The sequence below is a fragment of the Artibeus jamaicensis genome, unplaced genomic scaffold (genome assembly GCF_021234435.1).
Source record: "Artibeus jamaicensis isolate MK-2021 breed Jamaican fruit bat unplaced genomic scaffold, CSHL_Jam_final contig_518, whole genome shotgun sequence".
NCBI classification, from domain to species: domain Eukaryota; kingdom Metazoa; phylum Chordata; class Mammalia; order Chiroptera; family Phyllostomidae; genus Artibeus; species Artibeus jamaicensis.
In genome coordinates, this window is record NW_026521870.1 from 2,669,449 (window position 1) to 2,697,314 (window position 27,866).

Consider the following 27,866-nt stretch of genomic DNA (forward strand, 5'->3'; position numbering starts at 1 on the left):
TAAAGTTCACTTAAATAGAAGTAGCTTCCCTTTAGAAAATAAGTCTTTAGAACTATACAATATTTATTTTTTAATTTCTAACTCCCCCACCTTTCCCTAATTTTTTTACTTCCTAGAACAAGGAAATGAGAGGAATTACTTAAACATCTGAGCCTTGATAGCCTGTGTTCCTTTTGACAACTTAATATTCTGTGAAGTTTTAATTTTCAGCTCTTAATTGCCATCTTCATGAATTGGAATTCAGCTCTCCTGCGGTTTCTGCATTCAGCATTTCCTGTATACTCACATCCAAACCATACCCTAAGCAGGGTACAAATCAGTTTGTACTTTTTTAAAATAAATATTTTATTTATTTATTTTTAGAGAGAGGGGAAGGAGAAAGAGAGAGAGAGAGAAACATCAATGCGTGGTTGCTTCTCATGTGTCCCCCACTGGGGACCTGGCTGGCAACCCAGGCATGTACCCCAAATGGGAATCAAACCGGCAACCCCTTGCTTCACAGGCCCGCACTCAATCCACTGAGCTACACCAACCAGGGTTCAGTCTGTACTTTTTAAAACAAGTTTTGTGTTTTTCACATTTTGAAGACTACAGGGCTTCACTTTCTAAAATATCCCGTAATTTGGGTTTGTGCCAGTGGTGTTCTGGATCTGACTCCAAGTGACTCATGAAAGTTGAATACTTGTATCTCTCCCCATTTCTGTGTTTAGTGCTGTCAGTTGATACTTGAAATTGGACATAGGGGATTATTTACAGCATGGAAGTCAGGAAACATTACAAATAAGAGCTTTTTAGCCCTGGTCATTCAACATTTAGGAGCACACTACTAGGTTAGTAATGTGATATTTCTTCATGATTAAACCCAAGTTGTGCATTTTGGGCAGGAATGTCATAGAAGTGATCATTGGTTCTTCTCATTGCATCCTGTCAGATGGCAAACAATGTAGGCTTGTTCCCTTACTAGTGATATTTATATTAACCACTTGATTAAGATAGTGTCTGCCTCTGCCAGATTTCTTCATTGTAAATTTATTATTTTTTTTTATAATCAATTAGTGTCCTGTGCGGGGATACAAAATATTACAAAAAGAACTCACTTCTCATCATACCTTTACCTTGTAGTTCTGGCATCCATTGAAGATTCTTGCAAGAATTATTATTTTGGGGAGGGAGTTTTTTCTTTATTGTTGACACTATTACAAATGTCCTTATTTTACCCACCTTTACCCACCTCCATGCAGCTCCAGCTCCCCTTTTCTCTGGCCACCACCACACTGTTGTCTGTGTCCGGAAAGTATCCAGCCATGTACTATGAAAAATACACTTACTGAAGAATGTACATGATACAAGAAACATTGTACATATTACTCCTCAGTCCCCTTCAAAGAAGGCACCTAGAGGCCTCACACAGTTCTCCCAGTTGCCATCAGCTGTCCTCGTATTTTCCTGAATCTCACTGACAGTCTGAAATCTCTTCCCTTTTTTAGTTTTGAGAAAAAGTAGAAGTCACGGGGCATTGTATCTGGGCTGTAGAGGCAGCTGAGTCACCTGGGTGATTTCATATTTCACCAAAAAACTCTGTACAAGATGTGATGCATGAGTGGATACATTGTCATGAGGAAGCTGCCAATCACCAGTTGCCTGTAGCTGCAGCCTTCTGAATCATCTGAATAGTTTCCACAGAGGAATGTTCAAGCTTAATGCAAAATCTGATGTAGATTCATTGCTCTGCTCACCCAGTCATTTGGATGCAATGGCCACATAGTATACACATGCTCACTCAGTAGCCCCATTGGCTAGTATAGTGAAGTCATCATTCTTCCAGCATGTGCATTCCAGTCCACTCTCCTTGGCCGCTGGGTTACATGGATGTCACACAAACCGTTCTCGTTATATTAACAATGGCTGGACTTTATCTGGACAGACGTCATACATTCCTTTGCTGATCCCTTCACCTACTTTCATTTAGTCTTATGTGAATTATTATTATAAATATTACCAAATAGTGATTTTTCTAACTCCATCATTTCTTCTACATCGATTGTCATTCTATGTTAAGGAATAACTTTCTCTTCTTTATTTACTTGTGAACTTCTATTTTATTTAATTTGTTACTGTCATTTGATGATCAGATTGTCCTAAATTTGGCCATCAGAGCCCCTTTGAGCAGTTTCTTTTCCTTTTTGACATGTCCTTATCACTCTTTGAGGACTTCCTTATTTTCTGGCACAACAGAATGTTTCATGTTCAACTTGTACTTGCATTGCCTCACCCCCAGAATCAGCCATTTCTTCATGGGGCGTGGTATACAGAAACCAAGATCTGAGTAGTAGATGTGCTCATGACTATTGGGGTGTTGCTACCCACAGGACTTCTTCAGTGGGTAGAGCTAGAAAATGTGAGTGTGTGTTTATCCCTTTACATTCATATTTATTTCTATCTCTAGATATATTATTAAGTTGGCCAAAAAGTTCATTCCTTTTTTTCCCATACAATGGCTCTAGTAGTGCTTAGTTGTCTTTAACTTTATTTGAAACAATTTTGTTAGATTGTATCATGACAACTGTCATATCAGAGTGCATTTAAAAATATATCAAAATTGGTAGATTTTTGTGCAGCATTTTAATATTGAAGATGAAAGAAAACGTGCAACATTTTTGGCATATTATACTTTATTTCAAGAAAGATAAAACCACTGAAACACAAAAAAAGATTTTTGCAGTGTATGGAGAAGATGTTGTGACTCATCAAATGTGTCAAAAGTGTTTGTGAAGTTTCTTGGTACTTTTGACATTTTGGCCAAATAATTCTTTGCTGTGGGGCTGTCTGATGTATTGAAAGATGTTTAGGAGCACTCCTGACGTCTACCACCAGAAGCCAATAGTGGGCAATAGACAACACACTGAAAATATCTAAATCAATAAAGTTATTAGTGAAAATGAAAAATGCATCTTTTATTTTACAGAATAAACTAAATGGACCTTTTGGCTGACCCAATATAAAACATGAATTTTCAGTGATAGCTCCAATTCAAATACCACAGAGTACATTTCATCTTTCCTTCACTTTTAATTTATATTTTTGTGCTCTATCATTGAAAAATCGATTTCATTGTCCTCAATATACTTATTCAAGTACTCCTCGTTGTGTAGCCCATCTCCCACTCCTACTGGGCTGCACCTGGCACCCTGCCCTACAGTTGCTTCAAATGGGCTGCCCTGCTGTCCCACTCCAGTGATACTCTTGTAATTACCATAATTACCAGTCACTGCCAAGCCGCTTGATTTATGTATTTTTAATATATTTTATTGATTATGCCATTCCATTTCTATTCCCCCCTTCATTCCCCTCCACTCTGCACACCCCACCATTCCCCCCCTTTAGTTTATGACCTCGTGTCTCAAGTTCTTTAGATTCTATATTTCCCATACTATTCTTGCCCTCCCCCCTATCTATTTCTACCTACCATCTATGCTACTTATTTTCTGTACCTTCTCCCCCCTTTTCCTCCTCTCACTCCCCTGTTGCTAACCCTCCATGTGATCTTCATTTCTATGGTTCTGCTCCTGATCTAGCTGTCCTCTTAGTTTGTTGTTGTTTTAGGTGTGGTTGTTCATAACTGTGAGTTTGCTGTCCTTTCACTGTTCATCTTTTTTATCTTCTTTTTCTTAGGTAAGTCCCTTTAACATTTCATATAATAAGGGCTTGGTGATGATGAACTTCTTGAATTTGATGTTATCTGAGAAGCACTTTATCTGTCCTTCCATTCTATATGAAAGCTTTGCTGTTTAGATCAATCTTGGATGTAGGTCTTTGGATTTCATGACTTGGAATACTTCTTCCCAGCCCCTTCTTGCCTGTAAGGTCTCTTTTGAGAAATCCACCGACAGTCTGATGGGAACTCCTTTCTAGGTGACTGTCCCCTAATCTCTTGCTGCTTCTAGAATTCTCTCCTTCATTTTAATTTTGGCTAATGTAATTATGATGTGCCTTGGTGTGTTCCTTCTTGGGTCCAAGTTCTTTGGGACTCTCTGAGCTTCCTGGATTTCCTGGAAGTCTATTTCCTTTGCCAGATTGGGGAAGTTCTCCTTCAGTATTTGTTCAAATAAGTTTTCCACTCGTGGCTGTTCCTCTTCCCCATCTGGTACCCCTATAATTCGGATGTTGGAACGTTTAAAGATGTCCTGGAGGTTCCTAAGCCTCTTCTCATTTTTTTGAATTCTTGTTTCTTCATATTTTTCTGTTTGGTCATTTTTTCCTTCCTTCTGGTCCACTCTCTTGATTTGAGTCCCATTTTCCTTTCCATTACTATTGGTTTCCTGTGCATTACCATTCATTTCAATTAGTTTAGCCTTCATATATTTCTCTAATTTGTGACTAAAATCAGCCAGTTCTGTGAGCATCCTGATGACCAGTGTTTTGAACTGTGCATCAGAAAGGTTAGCTATGTCTTGGTCACTTAGATTTATTGGCTCTGGGGCTTTGAGCTGTTCTTGAGCCATAATGTTTTGGTCTGTTTGGGCCTGTTATGTGTGAGGGGCGGAGGCTTAGGGTGAACCCACCAGTTGCTGGGTTGTGACACTGTATGTGGGGGCCGGGTCAGAGAGGGGCAATGGCATTTGTTCTGCTCTCTCTCATATTTCTGTCCCCTCTGCCACTTCCCACAAGCAAATTGGGCCCTTCTGGTGCTGGTTCCCAGGTGTGTGGGCTTTTGCACCCTCCAGGACCCTGTGGGTTTCTCCAACGAACTCTCTGTGAGCCTGGGAGCTTCTCCTGGCACCTTGACCCCCAAAAGTCTGTCCAATTGGTGCTTTCAGGCTCTAATTCCCATCACTGGGGCCCTAGCCTGAGCAGTCTGTCTTACTGCTCGCTCCTTCGCTTGGTTTATCTGCGTGTGAATGTGTGACCACAGTCAGCCGCCTTGCGCCCTCACTGGGTCTGCTCATTGCCACCCCACGCCTGGGATCTGCCAGTCGTTGCCTGTGCTCCTGAGCTCCTGAGCTCCTGGGTCCGTCTGGCTGATCTTTTCTGCTAGATCTGCTCCGCCACTGTCTCCACCCCTCTTACCGGTCTGGAAGAACAGTTCATTGTTGTCATACTTCTGTACAGTTCAATTTTCTGTGTTTTGGCTGCGTTTTTTGTTACTAAAACTTTGTTGTCTTTAAACTTGCTTGTGCGAGGAGGCACAGTGTTTCTACCTACACCTCCATCTTGGCCAAAAGTCCTCACATTTTCAAGATACTAGTAATTTAGCTCCCTTGGTTTTTTTCCTACATCTCCATGCTCAAGGGAGAGATAAAGGGAGCATTTGGTAACTGTTTCTGTCACATTTTCTCCCTCAGAGGAGGTCACAAGTTATCACTGCACCTTTTATTTTTTGTTTTTACCCTTTCTCCTCTCCTGTATAATCCATTTTCCTCCCTCCCTCTGACACTCTTAAATGATCTTTATTTGGTGTCTCATTCCACTGGTCTCTTAATTTCTCTTAGAGTCATGTACAAAGAAAAGGATCAGAAGATTGGGCTTCTAAGTCTTGGAAATTCTTTGGAGTTTGTGTTCTAAATGACTAGAAAGTGTTGGAGCTCTATAGAAATATGACAAGTATAGTCTGTCTGTTCCTTTTAGTAACCTTGCAGCAGAACATCAGGAAGGGGAAGGGCCTATTTGTGTAAGACAGAAACTTTCTAGGCTCTGATGAGTGTGTTAACAAGAAATCCTAATGGGCGTTTTTCCAAAAGAGAGGGCAGTTGGAGGTAATAGGCAGAATGAAATTAACCTCACAGTCAGAAGGTCTGTAATCTAGCGCCATTTTTGCCTGTGTCTGGCTATGTGACCTTAAATAAATCATTTAAATTTTTTTTATGCTTCTGATTCCTTATTTCCAAAATTACCATTTAGAACAGGGGATTTTTAAGGTCTTACACAGTTCTAAAAACTTCCAGTAAAACTGAGTAACTAGTGTTAAGAATAATTTTTTTGATACATTTTTTTTAATTTTTGGTTTTTTGACCCACATGGGAAAAGAACTAGTATATTAGTTTTATTTTTTCTTTCTTGCAAAACTGAAACTCTGGATAAAATTCTAGGGGATTTATTTAAGTATAATTAAATTCAATTGCTTTTAATAATGTTCTGTGATAGATTTAATCTACATTGAGCACATTTTAATTTTGTGTAAGACTTAACATTCGATTTGTACAGTACTAACCATCTCTTTTGGATAATCAATCTTTCACCCACTGCAGTCTCTGAAGGGACTGCTCAGGCATTTGCTTATTAATAAAAAAAGTCTTATTTATTATTTTTCTATGTCGTATCTTAGGTATTGAGAAAAATTGAATTCCTATAAGTGAAGAACCTCAATTACAGCCTTTTAGGTATTTACATGCTACATGATTAGCAATATTTTTTCAGAGTATTTCAGTGGGTGAAAGAGGTTACTTCTTTACTTTGTGTTCTTTATACTTCTTCAGTTATTTAGAATCTTGTATAAAGTTTTTTTCTTTGTCCATATATTTTTATGTAACAAAGACCCTATGTCTCCATTGTATATTAAAATAAATTTATCAGCGGTATTTATGTGTGTATACTAATAGTAAAGCATTTGGGTAAACAAGACTATTAATACTAAGTTAAACCACTAAATGCAACTTAACCTAATAATTACTGAGGTTTTTAAATATATGTGTTATTAAACATAATAAAATGGGCAAAATTTTGATCCTAGATTTTGCTCAGACACCAGATAATTTTGACCAAGAGTTATTTGGTAAGTTAAAACATGTCTCTTAGAATTGGTATTTATTTGTTTGACCTCCGAACCTATAAAATAAGATAAAGTAGGACACTGATTTATGTGTTTATTTTCTATGGTGGATACTATATTTCTAAATTATTTATTATAAAAGTGAGGTGGCCATTAAAATTTATAGAAGTAACCATCAGATTTTATTATCACAGGATTATAATTTCTATCAGTGACCCATCCAAAATAAGTAAAATCCATATAATATGCTTCTGAATATTTTTTTTAGATCAAAGAAAACAAAGAATTCAATTGATAAATCAACTGAAACTGACAATGGCTATGTGTCCCTTGATGGGAAAAAGACTGTTAAAAGCAATGAAGACGGAGTACAAAGCCATGAACCGCAGTGTGAAACTATTCAACCAGAAGAGACAACCTGGAACAAAGGAACACTAAGGAACATCCCCAACAAAGTAAGTGTGATTTTTTAAAAATAGTTTGCATGTGTGGTTTTACATTAGTTAGTGGGAAGTTACTTAAGACAGAGTGGTTTACCTTAAACTGTATATTTTCTCCAAAATTTATTAAGTAAGTCTTTACAAATCACACTGATGAAGCGGAAAATCAAATAAACATAAATAAACTTTTTTGCTAATATAACTTAGTACCTTCTTGAATTACTTAATGACTCAATTTTTTCTAAAATGTTAAAGCACTTTATAATATCATGGTTGATGCTTATTAAACCTTACCTTTTCTTGCCCTATTTTCTTGAGTGTAATAATTTATTATAAATGGAACACCTAAATTATTCTACAAATGGAACTAGGAACCTGATTTTTCATTCATGTTTTCTATAAGAAAAATAATTAAATAAAAAAAATTTTTAAAAAGAAAAAGAAAATATTACCTTGTTTTTCCTACCTTTGTTACCTTTGGTATTAGCACACTTGTTTTTGTTTGTTTGTTTACTTTTCCAAAATAAAAAATACATCTTGGGTTATTGTAACAAAGACTAATATAAAATCTCTATCTCTTTGTTTCACTGAATTTTTGTTGTTAAATAACTTACTTAAAAGCTGTTATAGTAAAAAAATATGGTCAAATTAAAAGATATTACTGTTACATTTAGGAATGTGAGCATGAACATTTGTATTGAAGAAAATAAATAAAGAAAAGAAGACTTTCTAATTTCAAATGGAGTATGTGTTGCTCCTTGACAGTACACGTTTTTAGTACCAGTAACTATACAATAAATAGCATGGGACTGCAATGAAATCCAGTCCCTTACTTGATTTTAGATTGTTGAAGCATTTAGCTCTCTGATAGTGTGAGCCTCACATCACTATCATCCCTCAACAAATAAACTTTCAATCATTCAGCTTTCATAAAAGACTTAAATATAAGCCGTGACACCTTTAAAGTCCTAGAGGAGAACATTGGCAAGATAATCTCAGATATTTCACAAAGCAACTTTTTACTGATATGTCTTCTAGAGCAAGGGACATACAGGAAAGAATAAACAAATGGGATCTCATCAAAATTAAAAGCTTCTGCATGACTAAAGAAAACAGTATTAAAATAAAAAGAGAACCACCTGTATGGGAAAACATATTTGCCAGTGATACCTCAGACAAGGGTTTGATGTCCAAAATATACAATGAACTTACACGACTCCATTCTAAGAAGACAAGCAACCCAATTAAAAAGTGGGCAAAGGACTTGAACAGACACTTCTCCAAAAGGACATACAGAGGATCCAGAGACACATGAAAAGATGCTCAATATCACTAGCCATCAGAGAGATGCAAATTAAAACCACAATGAGATACCACTTTACACCTGTCAGAATGGCCATTGTAAACAGAGCAACAAACAACAAGTGTTGGAGAGGTTGTGGAGAAAAGGAGACCCTAGTTCACTGTTGGTGGGATTGCAGACTGGTACAACCACTATGAATAACAGTATGGAATTTTCTAAAAAAACAAAAAATGAATATGCCTTTTGTCCCAGCAATTCCACTGCTAGGATTATATCCTAAGAACCCTGAAACACCAATCCAAAAGAACCTATGCACCCCAGTGTTCATAGCAGCACAATTTACAATAGCCAAGTGCTTGAAGCAACCTAGGTGCCCATCAGTAAATGAGTGGATCCAAAAACTATGGTACATTTACACAATGGAATTCTATGCAGCAGAAAGAAAGAAGGAGCTCCTACCCTTTGCAACAACATGGATGGAACTGGAAAGCTTATGCTGAGTGAAATAAGCCAGGCTGTGTGTGACACATGCACTGGCCTGCAGCGCCCGCAGCGCCTGCAGCGCCTGCAGCATTATGGATGGAAAATCAAGACAAATTCACACTGGCTGCCAAGTTCTGTGGAGGAAAAGAAATGGCATGGCTACTCCCTCAAGGGAGGAGCACCTCAGAATGGCCTGGCCACCCTCTCAAGGGGAGAGCACGCCGAGCCTTGCCTAGACAGGCTTTTATTGTTGGTTTTTTTTTGCATAGGAGTTCAGGTACAACTTATTTATTAATCATTGTCAGGCAGTAAAGAGTAGATAGCATACAAAGAACTATTAGGGCTTCTTCTAAGTCAGGGTCTATCAGCTAAAAGGCTACAAAACTTTGGGGGAAAAAAACTCATTTTCTGCCCCGGCCTTTATCATTTAACTAAGAGCATTCTTAACAAAGCAGGTTTCACAGGATTTCACATATCCTTTCTCAGGCCTAATCACCTAGGGAGACCACCATTCCAAGCACCGGGCTGCACCACCCTCATTCATTATTTTCAGGCTTAAGTCAGGCAGAGGAGGCAGATAGCTAAGGAATTCTCGGAGACTTCTCACAGACAGACTGAGGACTCAGGCTTTGTCAAAGCTGGGGGGGGGGGGGCGAAGGTCCATCACCCCCCCTTTGCTGTAGCCCCCCCAAGTCCTTCATTGAGGGCCTCTTAAGTGATCGTGTATGGTTTAGGTTGCCCCCCTTCTGAGGGGTCTCACCCATTATTGACTAACTGACCAAGCACTGGGGGCCAGAGATGGATGAAGCAGAAGCAGCACTCCTGCCAGGGAGATAAGCTTTGTCCCCTTAGTGGCTTATGGTCCCAAGGTCACTCACTCAGCCTTATCTATGGGGAATTTACAGCTCCTGAAACAAGGCAGGGTGGTTCCCAACAAGGCAGTGAAAGACAAATTCCATATGATCTCACCTTTAACAGGAACCTAAACAACAAAACAAAGAAGCAAGCAAAATATAACCAAAGACACTGAAATAGAGAACAGGCTGACAGGGACCAGAGGGGAGGGGGAGGGAATTTCAGGGCAAAAGGGGAAGGGTTTACAGGAACAAGTATGAAGGACACATGGACAAAAACTAAGGAGGGTGGAAATGGGAGGGAGGGAGGGAGCACTGGCAGGGTGGGCTGGGATGGGAGTAAAAGACAGAAAACTACTTGATCAACAATTAAATTAAAATTTTTTTCAATCATTCAGCTTTCAAATACACTTTCAGGTGTGTATTAACTGCTAAAGCTATATGAAAGTGTCAATAACACTTATGTTCTGGAGTCTCTCAATTTGGAATTTCTGATGGATATCTCTTTCAAATGTATATGTATATAATGTCTACTAATATGTGCATACATTCAACTACCATTCACCTCCTCCTGCTTTATAAGCCATTATTTAATTAGTGATTGTCTTATAATTGATCACATTATCAGTTTGTGAAAATAGTATAATTCATCTCAAGTCTCAGCTTTTTTAAATGGTCTTATAATTGATCACATTATCAGTTTGTAAAAATAGTATAATTCATCTCAGGTCTCAGCTTTTTTAAAATGGTCTCTGTTCTGCTTTTATCATGTTTTATATATTTTTAATTTTGTAAGCTATTTCAAACCTTGTTATGAACAGAAACATTATTGAACAATATTTGACAAATGGCTGTGGAATTACTCTTAAAATTAAAATACCAGTATAGTCACTGATTAAGATCTTTTTTCAGAAAATCCGGTAGTACATTTAATCCCTTTGAAGTTTTTGAAGGTGTTTCAAGCTGTCTATGTATATGAGGAGGGATCCAAAAAAATGGAATTTATTTATAAAAATTGTGTGTTTATTCTTACATGTTTAAACTTCAGCCATATTTAGAGTACTCTCCATATTTAGAGATAGGTGTATATGATGCAATACACCTATCAAGAATTTAGTGTTTATGCTGCTTTTTGTTTCACCTCTTTCACATTAGCAAAACGTTTCCCATGAGGACTTTTTTCACCTAGGGAAGCAAAAAAGACTCTAAAGTCTAATCGGGTAAATAGGGAGGGTGGGGCACAGGGGTCATGCCATTTTTGGTTAGAAACTGCTGAACATTCAGTGTGATGTGGGCAAATGTGCTCGTAAATCGCCCATTTTGAAATGGGCAAACATGCTGAAAGAGTCTTCAAAAAAAGTTCACTGGGTTCACTGAAGCTAAATACACCCTCTCACAACAGTGCCAACTGGTGCACTGATACAGATGGGTTCCCTGACCATTCGCCTAGTGGGGAAGCCTGTGCTACAACAGACCCACCCTCCAGAAGAAAATTCCAGTTTGGGGGGCTTCCCCCACTCGTATGTATGTATAATTTTAAATTTCGCACTTTTAAAACTACAGGGTAAGTCAGAAATTACCAATAACCTTCTTTTTGTACCTTCCATTTTAGGATACCCAAAGGACAAGGACAAATGTCTCTGATGAAGTCTCCAGCGAGGAAGGTCCTGAAACAGGGTACCCATTACGCCATCATGTGGACAGGACTTCTGAGAGCATTCTTCGGAATAGGAAGTCACACCATTATAAGAAACATTACCCTAATGAGGTATATACTTTGGCCTTACATATGCGCATATATATATATATTCTGTATTATTCAATGTATTACTAATTTATAGCTTCTTTTCAACAATGAATATAATTATTTAAATAACATTTCCCATGAGTATCAATATCTTATTGTTATATGATCTGGATTTATAGAATAGCAGTTTTAGATTTACATGTTTGACACATAATAAATAGCCACACATTTGTACTCATTTTGTATATTATCTCTAAAGACTCATACATTCAGTTTCTTGTCTACTTTTAAAGAAGCCCGTCCTGGAGAGAGTCTATGAGCTCCTTTGTTAGTCTTTCCCATAACTTGAAAGGCTGTATAACTACTTGATTATAGCAAAGTTATTATAAGTGACTTTCTTTATGTTCTTATCACCAGTTATTAAGTTGCCCATACTACTAAATTCAGTATTTTTTCTTCTTTGATTCTATTTTTTATTAATATTTATTTTTTCTAAACCCTTTTCTAACTTATCACATCTCTTGACATTACCATATCTCTTGAAACTATTTAAATGGAAAAAGACTTTTATTCAATTGTATTTTCAGTTTTTATTCTAAAGACAGAACATTTCATTATTTGGCTTCCAAACAAATTAATTACTTTTTCTGTTACTTCTTTTTTTGGACTGTATTAGCTTATTTTTGTTAATGGTTTAGGGTTAAACTTTTGCAAAAATCAAATATGCTGATCTGGAATGTTGAATAATTTCGGTTTTAAAAAGTGAAGAGTTAACTTGTTGTTTATGTGTTCTTCTCTGTGTTTTTATCTCTAGTTAATTTTTCTGGCGACCATGTATTTTTCTTCTCTCAGTAGCTGTCATCACACAGACACTAATGCCAGTGTGTCTGCTCTTTGTCTCTTCACCCACATCATCTGGTGCACTACTGTTCTCTGTTCCAAAACTGGGTAACCATGCTTGTGAAGTCCAAAATCATACTGTACAGACAGAAAAGTCATTTGGTCCTGAAAGGGATTTAGGATCTCATATAGAAGATCTCCACTTTCCCATAGAATAAATTATTTGCCTTCACAGATACTTTTCTCACTCCATAATCTCTTCTGTTCTTGGGCTTGCAGCTGTGGTTTGAACTGTTGAGATTCTTAAAGGGCAGAGCATTATCTTCTAATTAACTTTTCAGTACATATGTTGCTTAAAATCTTCTAGATTTCACGCTTAAGTAAGGCTGATAATTAGCTAGTAGGCATTGGTTTTTTTACATCTTCTTTTAATGATATAAAAGATTACATAAAAATAAAATCTAGTTTTCCAGTTCTTCATCTATAAGGTAAGGAACTTTAGAAATTTAAAAAGCTGCATGCAGTTCCAAAATATTTTGACTCAGTTCAAACCAGCTTCAGAGACTATTTTACATAAAGCAAAACAAAACCTCCTGTAAGTAGAATTGAGAGAGAAAATCTATAATGTTGTTTTGTATCTTTATGTATATATTACCGAACTCTCTTCAAATTGTTGGTGATATTTTTTATTTGAGGGTGAGGCACAAATAAATAATTTGTAGAAGCACTTTGTGACTGAGATCTATAAATAAGCCTCACTATTTATAGATCTACATTTTTAGGGGCATTTCATTTTTCAAGAAAAATCACGTAGTCTTTGGTCCATGGGGATGCCAGATATTATACTAGGCTACCAATGTGTTTAGCACCTAGGGAGCTGAGGATGAGGTAGTGATCTTACCATTCAATGTGTTGACTTTTACTCAGCCCCCTTTACCTCCCACCCTTAACCCAGTTTCATGCCTTTTTCTCCTATTTACTATATCTGGTTGGCTTCTTTCAGTCACCTCTTGGGAAGATGATGGAATTACATGATTATCTGGGATATAGAAGGTATCCTTGGGAATTGTGATAGCTTAGAAGCATTTGTCTTATTTCATATTCTGTCCTGATTTTAACTCTACAAGTGTCTTTTAATATTTATTCTCTATTGTTTATTCTCTATTGATAAGATTTTCAAGAAAGGTAGCATTTGATGGAAAACAATGAAGAGACTATGGGCTTGGAATCAAACTATTTAAGTGACTTTGAAAAAATTATTTAACTTCTCTGAGTCTCAGTTTCTGCCAGTGTAATGGAGCGAGAAGGAGAACAGGAGCATCAGATTTTTTGGATTAAATAAGATTATGCATAATTGCCTGATACAAAGCACTTATGTTATAAATGCTTATTCCTTTCAAATAAATAATCCTTCTCTTAATTTGATTATATGCTGTTTTGGCTGTCTAGAGATTTAAAATAAGCTGAGCAAATTAAATTAAATGTGCTATTAATTTGAGCCGTTTTCTTTAATTCTGTAATTTTCTTTTTTTAATCTTTATTCAGTAGTTTGTAATGAAATTCCAACTGGCCATTCATTGCCTAAATATTGCAGGTAAAATACTGTTTGAAATGTAAGCTATTATAGGCAATACTTTTTACATTATACATTTATAAATGGCTCCACTATTAATCAGTATTTGGCAAAGTACTTTTATAAGGAATTATAGGTATTTTCTTATTCCTGATATCACCCATTAGAGTCAGTTAAACAGTTATCAGGCATTTAATCTGTTCTTTATTTATCTGATTAGCAAGTCTGCATCAGAAGTTAGCAATAGATAATAAGCTATTTTTATGAAAAATTTTTAATAAGCAATTACCGACTGCTTAATATATTCTGTGCCTTGTTATCTTATGAAAACTGTTGTGATGAAACTGCTTATGCTTCAAGTAGTCTGCTTGACAGTGAATCAGAAATGTTTTTCCAGGGGTTTTTTTGTAAAAAAAAAAACCAAAAACACAAGTTTTTGCCCTTTTTCTCTGCAATTTTTTCTTTTTATTTCTTTATTCATTTTCTTATTCAGTTCTTTCAAAATAATTTTATTTATCTCTCAATTCTCCCACAAAATTTTTTCACATTAAATGTTCATTCTAATATTTATATGTTAATTATCAATAATATATCTCATTAATTAAAGATATTACCTATTGTAAGGATGGTTTCTGTCTTTGATATATAGTGTATTTGAGAGTTACAATTTGTTTGAGAATATGAAATACATGAACATTTAATTAATAGATAATATTAATTATCTTTGGGTAACAAGATGTTGGGTAACAAGACAATTTATTGTCAAACGAATATAATAATAAATCACTTAGAGGACAAAGTGTTCACTCTAAATTGAGGACTTTAAAATAATATTTGTTGAACCCCACCTTCATACAGGTTTGTCTTAAAAGCTATAGTGCTCATTTAATTTTCAGTATCTCTTTAAGGTAGGTAGTCTGTTCCCCATTGGTATCAGTAGATGACTAAACTGAGGCTCAGAAATAAGGTAGGACATCTAGAAAGGGGTAGAGATGGTAATTTCCCGACACTTTGTTGAGTAGGCTTTAAAGGAGAGTAGAATTCATAATGAGAGTCAGGAGCAAACTCAGAGGCTGGAGAGGCAAAGAACAAGCTGTGTTGAGGAGTTAGGGAGTGGCCTGCTGTCACTGCGGGAGAAGGCTCTGGTACAGAAAATGGAAAACAAAGTCCAAAAGTAGCCAGTTTGAAGATCAGCATGTTAGGTGAAGGTATTTAAGTTTTATCTAGGAGAGCAGCAGTAGGAAGCTACAGAAGGGTTTTGGTCAGAGGAGTGAAAGAACAGCTAGCTGTACTTGAAGCAGGTTTATCTGGAAAGAGGGAAGGCCTTTTAGATAGGGGTAACTTAGGAGGCTCTCATAGCAAAAAAGTATGAATGATATCTAGTGATAACATGGAAAAGAGAAAGAGATAATTACAAAACATTTTAAAGGTGGAATTGACAAATCTTAGTGACAGGATAGCTAAAAACAAATCTAAAATTTCAGCACACTTTGCTATAAGGATGGCTATTATTCTTTATTCAGTAGAAGTTATTTTGGATTCATTTAAATCAAATTTTTACTTTATTGTGTACATTTAAAAACTCAGGAAAAAAGTAAATTGATTAGAAATTATTTAACTTGTGTCTTTTAGTTTTTCATATCATAGACTATCTCAAAAACATGAAGTGGCATTTATCTTCAAGGTATAGATTATATGTTAATTTTTTGTCAGTTTATAGAACCTGCTATTTGAGAAACAAAAACAATAGATAAGGAAATCTATTGTTGCTAGAAAGGTCTAAGTGAGAAAACTCCATTAAACACATCAGTCACAGTGGGTGACTATGCAGTCCATATCAATTTAGTCTAGTCTTTGCCTACCTGAATTCTTAACTTCATATAAAGTTTAAGAGAAGACACAGTCTTTCCATGCAAAATAACACTTGAGCTGAAATGTGAAATTTTGATATGAGGAAATCTTGTTACTCCTTAAAAACTAATTTGCATTTTTAATGTTTTGCTACCTATTTCACTGTCACTCGACAGTGTATTTGTTGTCTTGGAAAAAAAAGTAGCAATATATGGTTTCAATAGGATCCTTTGAATTGGAAAGGGTACATAAATTGTATTAATGTCAAAGAATATCTTAATTTCAGGATGCCCCTAAATCGGGTACTAGTTGCAGCTCTCGCTGTTCAAGTTCCAGACAGGATTCTGAGAGCACAAGGCCAGAATCTGAAACAGAAGATGTATTATGGGAAGACTTGTTACATTGTGCAGAATGCCGATCATCTTGTACCAGTGAGACAGATATGGAAAATCCTCATATTAATCCATGTGTGAAAAAAGAATATAGAGACGATCCTTTTCACCAGGTTGGTTTACAGTGTTGGATTATGTGGGGCTATTTGTCCATCTCCTTTGAATGTGTGTAGACATTTGAATTTTATAGAAGTAAAGAAAAAGCTTACATTCAATTAAGTATTATAATAGTCCTATAATTTTTTTTAACTGTGAGCTGCGGTTTGACTTCATAGGAACATAGAATCTCAGTATTTATGTTATGGTTGTATTTTCATCTTGCAAACATATGTTTCTGAAAAGCTCTTGGTAAATGGAGTTTTGTAAGTCCAATTGTGTTTTAGGTACAATAGTCTTTTTCTCACTCAACATACTTCATAATCAGATTTAACTATACCTGTGGCCTTAGCTTTACCTGTAAGGTAATTCACAAAGGTATATTTCATGAATATCAGATTTTTATGTCGAAGTGCCTATAGTAGTGCTGTCTAATAGAAAATAATGAGTCACATATATAATTAAAATTTTTCTGGTAGCCTCATTAAAGATGTTTAAAAAGGTTAAATTAATTTTATTATCCTTTCTTTAACCCAGTATATTCAAAATATCACTTCAACATGTAACTAATATGAAAAATATTAATGAAATAGTTTTTATTTTTTATACTAAGTCTTCAAAATCTATTGTGAACACTTAGAGCACATCTCATGTGGACTAGCCTCATTTCATATGCTCAGTAGCCACATGGGAGTGGGGTATACCATCTCAGACAACCACAAGTCTATGGGATACCTTCATTTGAATGTCCCAGCAGTACCTCAGATTTAACCAAGCACATCATCTTCCCCTATAAATCTGTTTTTCTTACAGTATTCATACTCATGATGAATGACATCTCCATCCATCCACTCATCTGTCTAGAAACCTGACAAGGTCATTTAAAATCTTCACTCTTACTTGCTTTCCTCTTTCTCTTATTCAAGTTCTCCTGAAATCCTAACAAAACCAGCAAGTAAACTCTTTAGAAAACCAGAAATAGAAAGGAACTTCCTTAATCTGATAAAAGGTAGCTATCAAAGAACTTTCTAAAACCCTACATATTTAATGATGAAATTTTAGGAGCATTATCACTGCTTTTTCTATCAACATTCTACCAGTATGCTTATCTGTTTTCAATTGGACTTGGATTTAAAAGTTCACATTAAAGAACAAAATGTGTCAATAGCAGAAGAATTTTTGAAGAACAACAGGGACTTTCTATACTGAATGTAAAAATTTACTTTAATGGTGTAGTAATTAAGGTAGTATGGTACAGGCCCTGGCTGGTGTGGCTCAGTTAGCTGGAGAGTCATCCTGTAGCCTAAGGGTTACAGGTTTGATTCCCGGTCAGAGCACATACCAAGGTTGCAGGATCATTCCGGGTCTAGGTCCGTACAATCCCCAACTCAGATGTGTGCAGGAGGCAGCTGGTCAATGCTTCTCTCTCACATCGGTTTCTCTCCCTTCTTTTCTACCTTCTTTCCTCTCTAAAAAGCAAAGAAAAAATACCCTTAAGTGAGGATTTAAAAAAAAAGATAGTATGATGTAGGTGTATGCTATAGACTGAATGTTTGTGTTCCCACCAAAATATGTATGTTGAAAGCTAATCCCTAATATGATCATATTTGGAGATGGGGTATTTGGGGAGAAATTAGGCCATTGAGGGTGAAGCCCTCATAAACAGGATTAGTGCCATTGTTGAAGAGGCCCCAGAGAGCCACCTTGTCCCATTCACCATGTGAGATAATAGCAAAAAGAGGGCAGATCTCACCGGTCACTGAATCTGTTGACACCTTGATGTATGGACTTTGTAGCCTCCAGAACTGTGAGAAATAGATTTCTGTTGTTTCTAAGCCATCCAGTCTATGGTATTTTGTTATAGCATCCGAAAGAGACTAAGACAGCATATAAACAAATAAATTGATGGGTCAGAATAGAAAACTCAGAAATAGATATATGCTTAGATGGATCCCTAACATACAGCATAAGTGGTATTACAAATCAGTGGGAAAAGGAGGTACTATACAGTATATGGTTGTAGGTCAAACGATTATCCATACATAAAAATTTATTCCAGATAGTTCCTAAAAGAAAAAAAAAACTTCTGAATATGAAGCAAAACTTTAAAATACTTAGAAGAAAGCATAAGAGAAAAATCTTTGTTTCTTCAGATATGAGAAGAATTTTTAAACAATACAAAAAGCACAAGCAAACATCAAAAATTAGGGGATTGACACATTTGAATATCTTCAAATGTAAAACTTTGAGCTACAAATTAAGCCATAGATATTTTTACAAGACAAGCCACCCATAGTGATAGAAGATATTCCCAACACATGAACTATAAAAAGTCTTACTGTACAGAACACACAAAGAACTTCAACAGATGAACAAGTAAAAGACGGATGACTCAAAAACGGACACAGGATGTGAACAGGCTCTTCCCCTAGAGGCCTAATATATAAGAAGTACAAATGGTCAGCCTTCTCAGTAATCAGGGAAATGTAAATTAGAACGAGAGACAATTTCATATTGATCAGATTGCCAAAAATTATTTAATCTGATAAATTTTAGTATTAGTAAGAATACGAGGAAAGAACTCATTCAGTGCTGATGTTAATTATGAATTTGTACAACTACTTTGGAGAGCAGTTTAACATTATGTAGTAAGATTGAAGGCCTGTATATTCTAGGACTCTTTCTTCTCTAAGGAAACCTTAGAAGATGGGCACAAGGAGACATATCAAAGTAATTTTTATGTGTATGATATTGAAAATGAAAAATAATGTAGTAACCAACAATAGAATTAATACATCATGGTTATATGATAAAGCAATGTAGCAGTGAGATTGAATGAAAGCTTTATATATTAAAAGGAATAAATCTTGCGAATTGTTAATGAAAAAAGCAAGTTGCAGAAGTATACATATAATATACCATTTATACAAAGTTTTAAAACATGCAAGACTGTATTATATATTATTATGGATAAAACCATATGCAGTAGGAGTATAAAAACATACAAGGGAATAGTAAACCAACAGGGTAAAAAATCTGGAGAATAAAAGGGGATGAAGTACAAAGTGAGTTTCAGTTTTCCCTGTAACATTTTTTTAATTAAAATATCTGGAGCAGCCTTGGCTGGTGTTGCTCAGTGGACTGAGCTTGGACTGTAAACCAAAGAGTCCCCGGTTTGATTCCCAGTCAGGGCACATGCCTGGGTTGTGGGCCAGGTCCCCAGTGGGGGCCATGTTAGAGGCAACCACACATTGATGTTTCTCTCCCTCTCTTTCTCCCTCCCTTCCCCTGTTTCTAAATAAATAAATAAAATCTTTAAAAATAAATAAAACATAAAATATCTGGAGCAAGTAAGAGGGGAAGTTAAAATATGATAAAACCAACTATTGTTAACATCATCTGGTTGAAACGTCTCACTTAAAAATATATACATTAGTTTGGGCATCGGTTAAAGGAGAGTGTCAGGGAAAGAAGCTTTGCTATAGGGAGTTGACTGAGGAATGAGGTTTAAGAAGTAGGGTTGGGAAAGTTTGGGGAAAAGGAAGTACTAGTTAGATGAGGAAACAGTTTTAGGTCCCACCCCCTCCCAAAGATGTGAAATATTTGAGCACATATTGATATAGGAGAAAACCAGTAGGGAAGAATTGAAGAGGTACAAGAGGAAAAATGGAATGATGTTAGGATTCCAGAGGGAAAGCATAAGTAGGAAGCTTGAATTTCTCTTCAGCAGGAAGAAGGATACATCTTTTGTTGAAACAGGAGGAGAAGGAAGAGTGCATGAAGCAAGTACAATGATGAGAGAGTTCCCACCTGATGCTCTCTGTTCCGTGAGTGCAGGGGCTTAGTGGGTCTGTTAACAATAAGTGGATGATAGGGTAGGGGACTTGTGATAATGAAGGCCTGAAGTTACCATCTGAGGGAAATGGAGATAGTGGAGAGAGTATGTGTGTCTATGTAGTCAGTGCCAATTCAAAAAGTCACAGTGTCACATTGTTGAGGGCCCAGTGAGAATTTGAAACCATGAATTTGTAGGTGCTCATTCCACACAGTTGTGTGATACTTTCTAGAATATAGTCATCATAATCATAACAGCAGATATTTAATAAGCATTTAGTGTGTGCCAGGTACAGTGCAATGTAATCTAGATTCATTATCTCATGTAATCTTCACAACCTATGACAGTTGGTTATTTTTTATTTTATAGATGAGAAAATTGAGGCCCAGAATTAAATAATGCACCCAAAGTCACACAGCGTAGGTGCTCACTAAGTAAATAGCTGTTATTCAAGAGACAGGAGAGGAGATGATATACCGATGGAAATAATGGATGTGTTAAGGGTCTAGACATGTTAGATTGGGAAGAAAATGAAACCAAGAAGAGATTGGTAGGTTGAAGGATAGGTGTGTTCAAGGAAACAATGTTTTAGAATTGAAAGTTGGAGAGACTTGGTAAGATCAGAGGTGTGGTTAAAGACTCATTTTAGAAGTAAAGAAATTCTGTGTGGTAACGGTCCAGGTTGTGGCCATGGCAATAGCTAAAGTTCCTTGGAATTTAAGAAGTGAAAAGGCAATGAACAATCAGTGAGAATAGGGTTGATTCATGAGGATGAATGCAGTTATTTGCATATTCGTCCAAGTCACTGAGGATAACACCTGGAATTGAGGTTTAAAAAAATGCCCGTGAACTCTTATCCCAGAGATACTGTGAGTTGCACAGAAGCAAGGACTGTGTGTTCTTTTGCTCATTGTATCATACAGTGCCTGGTACACAGTAGGTGTTTAATAAATATAACTTGAGTGAATGAATGAAATGAAATAAAAAAATTTTAAAGCATGCTAATTAGGCTTTTCCTAAATAATTAAAATTTGTTTTTAATGAATCCTATACAGAACACATTTGCCCTAAATCTTTCACTCATTCTGCTTCTCTTTTGGTAAGAAAGATTTTAATGTTCTACTCTCCATATCTAATTATAAAATTCTGTTTTTCCACTGGTTTTACTTTGGGATGAAAGACTTGATTTTACACACATTTGTTATTCTCAGACTTCTGAAAAATAAGCTGAAGTTTTCAGTTTTACTAGTAGTCATGTAATGGAAATTAGCCCTCTTTAATGAGAAGCTACCAGGTTTTTTTCTTACTAGGTTTGGAGGGCCCTTTTTAGTCTATCATAAACACTGAAAAATCCCTCATGAAGAAACACTGAGCTTTTGAATCAGTGTACTCTAGTCAAATTTATAGTTTTATTTTCTTCTTCAATAGTAACTGAAACATTTCTGCACGGGAAATTTTGTAGTTTTGTTTTATTTTCTTTTTAAATAGTTACTCAAGCATTTCTACAGGAGAAAATTTTCCTCCTCTAGTAATGACTGACTATACAATAAAATATAAAGCCATATTTAAGTAAAGTTCATCTCTCAGTGGGAAAAGTCAGATTTTAATGGAGACAGCTCCCACAGGTGGAAACTCCACTAAAGCAGTTGTCATGTGAATTTATTTGAAATAAAACCTGCCACCACTTAAGTGTCATGGTTTTCAGGCAATTTTGGTTGAACAAGGAGCAAAGCAGTTAAGATTTTGAATGGGGATAAAACAATCATTAAAAGAGCTCCAAATTTCAGTTTGAACAACATGAAGAAGAACCTATGTGATAAAATTACAAAATGGTATTATTTGCTCCGATGCTTTTCCTGAACCTTTAAAAAAATATTTTATGTAATGCTGCTCTCCATACATTTAGGCAGTATGTTTCAACAAGACTTTTTCAGGATACATAACATTTGACAAACACACACACATACGTACACTTGACAAATACACAGGCATAGGGTTTTTTAATTAACTCTTTTAAAGTGACCAGTTTTTAGTTGCTCTCTTATCTAATGGCTTTCTTTGTCTTTCTAGAAATGGGAAAATGATTAACAAATCTAGTGAGAGTAACTGGGAAAGTAGCTAGGCAAAATGAGTACGGTTGTAAGGAGAGTGAAGAACTTGATTTCTCTCTCTCTCGATGGACCTTTATGGAATTGATATTCCTTGCTTCATGTAATTGGAAAACCTTTAATTCACTGTTACAGACTGAGTTAAAAGAAAGGGAGGGAGGGAAGTAAAGAGGGTTGGGGGAGATAGACTGTGTCAGTGGTTGAAATCTGTGGTTGGTTAACTAACTACCAGTATATCATAGCTCTTAAGGCTCTCCAGTAATGAAATACCATTAAGTGAATATACCATTAAGGCTAATGTATATTAAAATACCATGTCCTTGGAGCCCTGGCTGGGCAGCTCAGTTGGTTAGAGCATTGTCTTGATATGCCAAGGTTGCAGGTTCAGTCCCCTTTCAGGGTACATACAAGAATCAACCAATGAATGCATAAATAAGTGGAACAATAAATTGATATTTTTCTCTCTCTCCTTTCTTCTCTCTCGTAAATCCATTAAAAATTAAGATGCTCTGTCTTTGGGAAAGGTAAATTTTTTTAGAAGAAACCTCTTGATAGTCAAATAGCTATATGCAAAAGAGCTTTGCCCATACTGTGACTACTGGCATTGTGGTTTACCTGTAATTATTCATCAGTTTTTATGCTGTTTATAGTAAACATGGTACATATAATTTTACATAAATGAAATTAATGAGGTCAGAATAATAATTTCCCTCATCTGCTTACATATTGTTGAATTACATTTTATACCTTTAATTGTAATGAATCAGTGCAACTCTGCACACCCTAGAGGAAAATATATTCCTTAAATTTAGAGAAACAGCCCTGGCTGGTGTGGCTTAGTGGATTGAGTGCCAGCCTACAAACCAAAGGGCTGCCAGTTTGATTCCCAGTCAGGGAACATGCCTGGGTTGGGGGCCAGGTCTTCCCAATAAGGGGGGCACGAGAGGCAACTAGACATTCATGTTTTTCTCCCTCTCTTCCCATCTCTCTGAAAATAAATAAATACAATCTTTAAAAAAATTACAGAAATATAGCTTAATCCTATTTTTAATCATCTTTGGTCCTCCAAAGAATAAATAAAAGTAGAATAGATTATTCTGTTTATTATTAGAAGTCATTTTAATGAAATATGTTATAAAATCAGTGTAGAAATACTATGTCAGCAAAGAAATTCATCCCATTCTGGGTCTAATCTTTTAGCGTTACTTCTATCAGTATCTGATAATGTAAAGATTACTGTTTCATTAATTGTGTTGCTATCTTTAACCCCCAACTATCCTGTTTTGAACTTTTATTTCTTTAATTATAGATCTAAAGCAAACCAAAAACTAATGTAAGCATCTGATCCTTTGTATTAAAGCTTTCGGTTTTTCTTTTTTAGCTTTTTTTAAATTCCTTGAAACTTTGAGAAACACTTCGTATTACTTGGTAAAGTACTAGTTCTGTGTGCTTCAGTTTGCAGTATTTGCTCTGGGGAAAAGAAAGTTAAATTGATCCTTTGGAGAAATAATAGAATAAAATATCAGAGAAGTAAATCAAATGTTAAGGGTAGATGTATGAGGAAGAGTGTCTTTCAGGATGATACTGTATCACTATTTACTCTTTCAAAGAGGTTTAAATCTCAGTTGTCATTTTTTATTGGATGATCATAAATTGAACTATCAGTAATATGAACAGTGTGATATTCATTTGTCTTTGAACATTAGTAGCTATGTAGGCAGATCACAACTAAGTGCTTTTGCTGACACATTTTTAGAGTATTTTTGAACAACATGTTGCCTAATGTTACAGAAAGTTCATAACATATTTTTATAATGAATATCTTTTTTTATAGATTTTATTTATTTATCTTTTAGAGAGGAAGGGAAGGAGAGAAGGAGAGAAATATCAATGTATGGTTGCCTCTCGTGAGTCCCCTGCTGGGAACTGGCCTGCAACCCAGGCATGTGCCCTGAATGGGAATCGAACCACAATTGTGTGGTTCGCAGACCTGCGCTCAATCCGCTGAGCTACACCAGCCAGGCAGGGCTTATAACGAATATCTTAAGAAAAAATTTTAGTGTCATTGAATTCTGTGGGTATAGATACATATATAGCTATGTATAGCTATATATGTTCTATTTATAAAATACAAATGCATTCACCTATTTCTGTTTTTAATATAGTTAAAATTGTGTGTATGTATATATGTATATACATGTGTATGTTTTCTTTGTGAAATGAGATAAACATATTCACCGATTTCTGTTTGTTTTTCATAGAGTCATTTGCCCTGGCTCCACAGCGCCCACCCAGGATTAGAAAAGATAAGCGCTATAGTATGGGAAGGCAACGACTGTAAGAAAGCAGATATGTCTGTACTGGAAATCAGTGGAATGATAATGAACCGAGTGAGTTTTTTTAATTTTTATTCTTTTAGGTCAAGGATAAAACAGTGATTATTAATATTAACATATTAATTAAGTACTGGACTGTTATGCTTATCACCTCATTTTTCCAACCTAAAGAAAGTTATCTGTAGTTGACTTTGTCATTCATTTAAACAGTGATTTGTCAGCAAACCACTCTCATCTTTTATCATTTTTATTCTTGTAACTAAGCATAGATATAATCTAAAATTTTCTTCTTTTATATTATTCTTTCTCTTGCTTTCAGTGGATCAAACTGAGGAGCTGCTAGATATTTAGAAGTTGTGATGAAGATTTATTTTTCTTTATCATCACTCCTGGCTCATTTATTTATTAGTGCCCAGACATAAAAAAAAAAAAATTCTAAGAAGAAAATTCATATTGATACTTGCTTGCCTAGTTAAATGTATAGAAGAAATTCAGCTAGGGGTAAACATCTTGAGTAGTTGAGAGTAGAGTACAAATACTGTGGATTTTCATTTCAGTTCCTATTATAATTGTTTTTTTATCAGATCATTGCTACTCTGAAATTTTTACCTGATTCCTCTGGACAACTAGTCGCGATATAATTTCCATTTCTAAATTTCATATGCGTTGTTATACTACAACTTGTACACACTTTAGTAGGACTGGAATTAAAATAACTGAGTGTAGAAATTGATCTACTTTCTCTTTCATATCTCACTGTAAGCAAATGAAAAGCTATGGACAAGGAATCTCTAGTTGGTTTTCTACATCTTTAATTATTGGTGAACTTAGCAACTCACTTACATAATATATAAAATGATTAAAAAGTTAGCTAGATGATAGTTAAGGTTTTTTCCAAGTTCTGCCATTCTTATCTTTTTCAATGATTTAATTCCTAGTTTCCTTTTTTTATAATTACTCTACCCTGTTTTTCTAACTTTTGAAATAATGAGATACATAGGATTTTTTTAACATCTGGGTAAGACCAAGATAGTTCATTCTTTTTGCATCTACTCAATGAATTAGAGATCTGATAATGAACTGTCTTTTAAAACTGAAGAAATAATGACTTACTTTTTACATGTAATAGGCTCTCAAACTTTGAGTAAATTTAAATTGTATTACTTTTGTATTAAAACTAATGTATTTTAACAAACCAATTGAACATTGCTGTAACTAAAATCATGCTTAATAGGAATTCATTTTAGTGTAGGTGAAATTTGTGTAAGTTTTTTTCTTTTCTCTCTCTCTAAAGGTGAATAGCCATGTACCAGGAATAGGATACCAGATTTTTGGAAATGCAATTTCTGTCATCCTGGGTTTAACTCCATTTGTTTTCCGACTCTCCCAAGCTACAGACTTGGAACAACTCACAGCACATTCTGCTTCAGAACTTTATCTGATTGCATTCGGTTCTAATGAAGATGTCATAGTTTTTTCTATGGTTATTATAAGTTTTGTGGTTCGTGTGTCTCTTGTGTGGATTTTCTTTTTTTTGCTCTGTGTAGCAGAAAGAACTTATAAACAGGTGGGTATATTGTAGACTTCTGAATAGAGAATATTTTATCCTATTCCCAATATTCAAAGTATTCCTGAAATATCTTAGTATTTCATTAAATCATTTTGATATGCTAATTTATTTCTTGTTTTGTTTTTGTAGTACTTAACCAAATAAAATCATACAGTCCACATTTTGTTGACTTTTACTTTGGTAATCTACTTCAAAATTAACCTTTACCTTTATCTTTTTTAGCGCTTACTTTTTGCAAAACTCTTTGGACATTTAACATCAGCAAGGAGGGCTCGAAAATCTGAGGTTCCTCATTTCCGGTTGAAGAAAGTACAAAATATAAAAATGTGGCTATCTCTTCGGTCCTATCTTAAGGTAGAATAATAGTGATAAAAATACTCTTAATGTGCGGGCTCCCTCTCAGAGTTCCCCTTTCTTTGTTAATGTGAAGGTTATGTCTAGATGTGTACTCACATACATACTCACGTAATGCTGTGGAGCCATACTTAGTGGTTGTTGTGCTCCATAGGCTGAAATCCAAAGTAAATGTTTAACTGGTTCTTTGTAGAAAAACACCTGAAGTCTAAAAGGTGTAAATGAATTTGAAGTAGATGATTCAAGATCAAACTGTCCTAAATTTATCTTTGTTCATAAATCTTACCTTTTGTTTCTACCTGGGATGGTTATTACAAGCCAGCAGAGGGAGCCCACTGCTTAAAAAAGAATCTAAAAAATAATCTGAAATCAAGAGTCCCCTCAGTGAAGTGACCTATTACTATTTTAAAATATTAGCTTCCCATTCTAAGCCATTCTTTTAATGCTGTTCTTTTTCTTTAATCTTTTAAAATAACTTTCCTAATTATGGAGGTAAGATACTAAAAAAAAAAACCTCAGGTAGGAATGGAAAATTTCTTAATTAATTTTAGGAAAATACTTCTGAAGATTATTTCTTTGTTGCATAAAGTAGCCATGAATTTTATTATGTAAGGATTTCACCAAATATTCTCCAACATACCTAGGTCTTTAATGCACTTTATTTTGAAGTAACAGTGAAAGAAATGAAAAAAGTTTGCACTTTTTGTCTACCCTTCTATTTAAAATATTCATTGTTCTGATTACTTAACTTGTTAAATTCAACTAACTTAGTCTCCATTGGGCAATGCTACAAATTGGCATAGATTATTTTTTCTCACTATGACATTTCTGTTATACGGAGGGATGAATAAGTCTTCGTTGCATGACTTAGCAAGAAGCCATCCCAAATCTCCCTCCTCTGTCAACTCTGCATAGTATTGCATTCTTTTGTACGTTGATTAATTTGTTCAGAAAACAATTATTTAATGTTAACCACATGCCATCCACCGTCCATGAGATGAAATTCCTTACCCTTACACTTCAGTGACATTAAACTCCAGACCTGGAATTATCCTTGGAATTTACTTCCCTCTTTTGCATTTCCAACATCCAGTTTATCACCAGTTTCTGTCCTTTCTGTTTCCATAATATGGCTTGAATTCATTTACAGTACTTGTATTCGTCTCTATTTCCACCACGCTAATTGGAACCAATTTAGGCTACTGCAGTTGCCTCTTAACTGGCCTTCCAGCATTCGTATTTCCTTCTTCCAGTACTTTCTTAAGTCTGCCACCTGAGATCTTTTTTAAAATGTAGATTTGACCCTATAATTTTAAAA

At 35.4% G+C, this 27,866-nt stretch overlaps 1 protein-coding gene across 5 annotated transcripts in view; it reads left to right on the top strand.

Moving 5' to 3' along the window:
- PHTF2 (putative homeodomain transcription factor 2) overlaps positions 1 to 27,866 on the top strand; it is a 142,628-nt gene that overhangs the window by 101,778 nt on the left and 12,984 nt on the right. For 4 of the 5 annotated variants that reach the window (XM_037162220.2, XM_053668928.1, XM_037162221.2 and 1 more), the window contains 6 exons: positions 7,035 to 7,221; positions 11,459 to 11,614; positions 16,144 to 16,362; positions 24,550 to 24,678; positions 25,919 to 26,191; positions 26,417 to 26,548. In XM_037162220.2, the coding sequence (XP_037018115.2) occupies positions 7,035 to 7,221; positions 11,459 to 11,614; positions 16,144 to 16,362; positions 24,550 to 24,678; positions 25,919 to 26,191; positions 26,417 to 26,548 (1,096 nt within the window). Of the gene's footprint in view, positions 1 to 7,034; positions 7,222 to 11,458; positions 11,615 to 16,143; positions 16,363 to 24,549; positions 24,679 to 25,918; positions 26,192 to 26,416; positions 26,549 to 27,866 lie in introns of those variants that run through there. The other variant, XM_037162223.2, reaches the window with a different exon arrangement.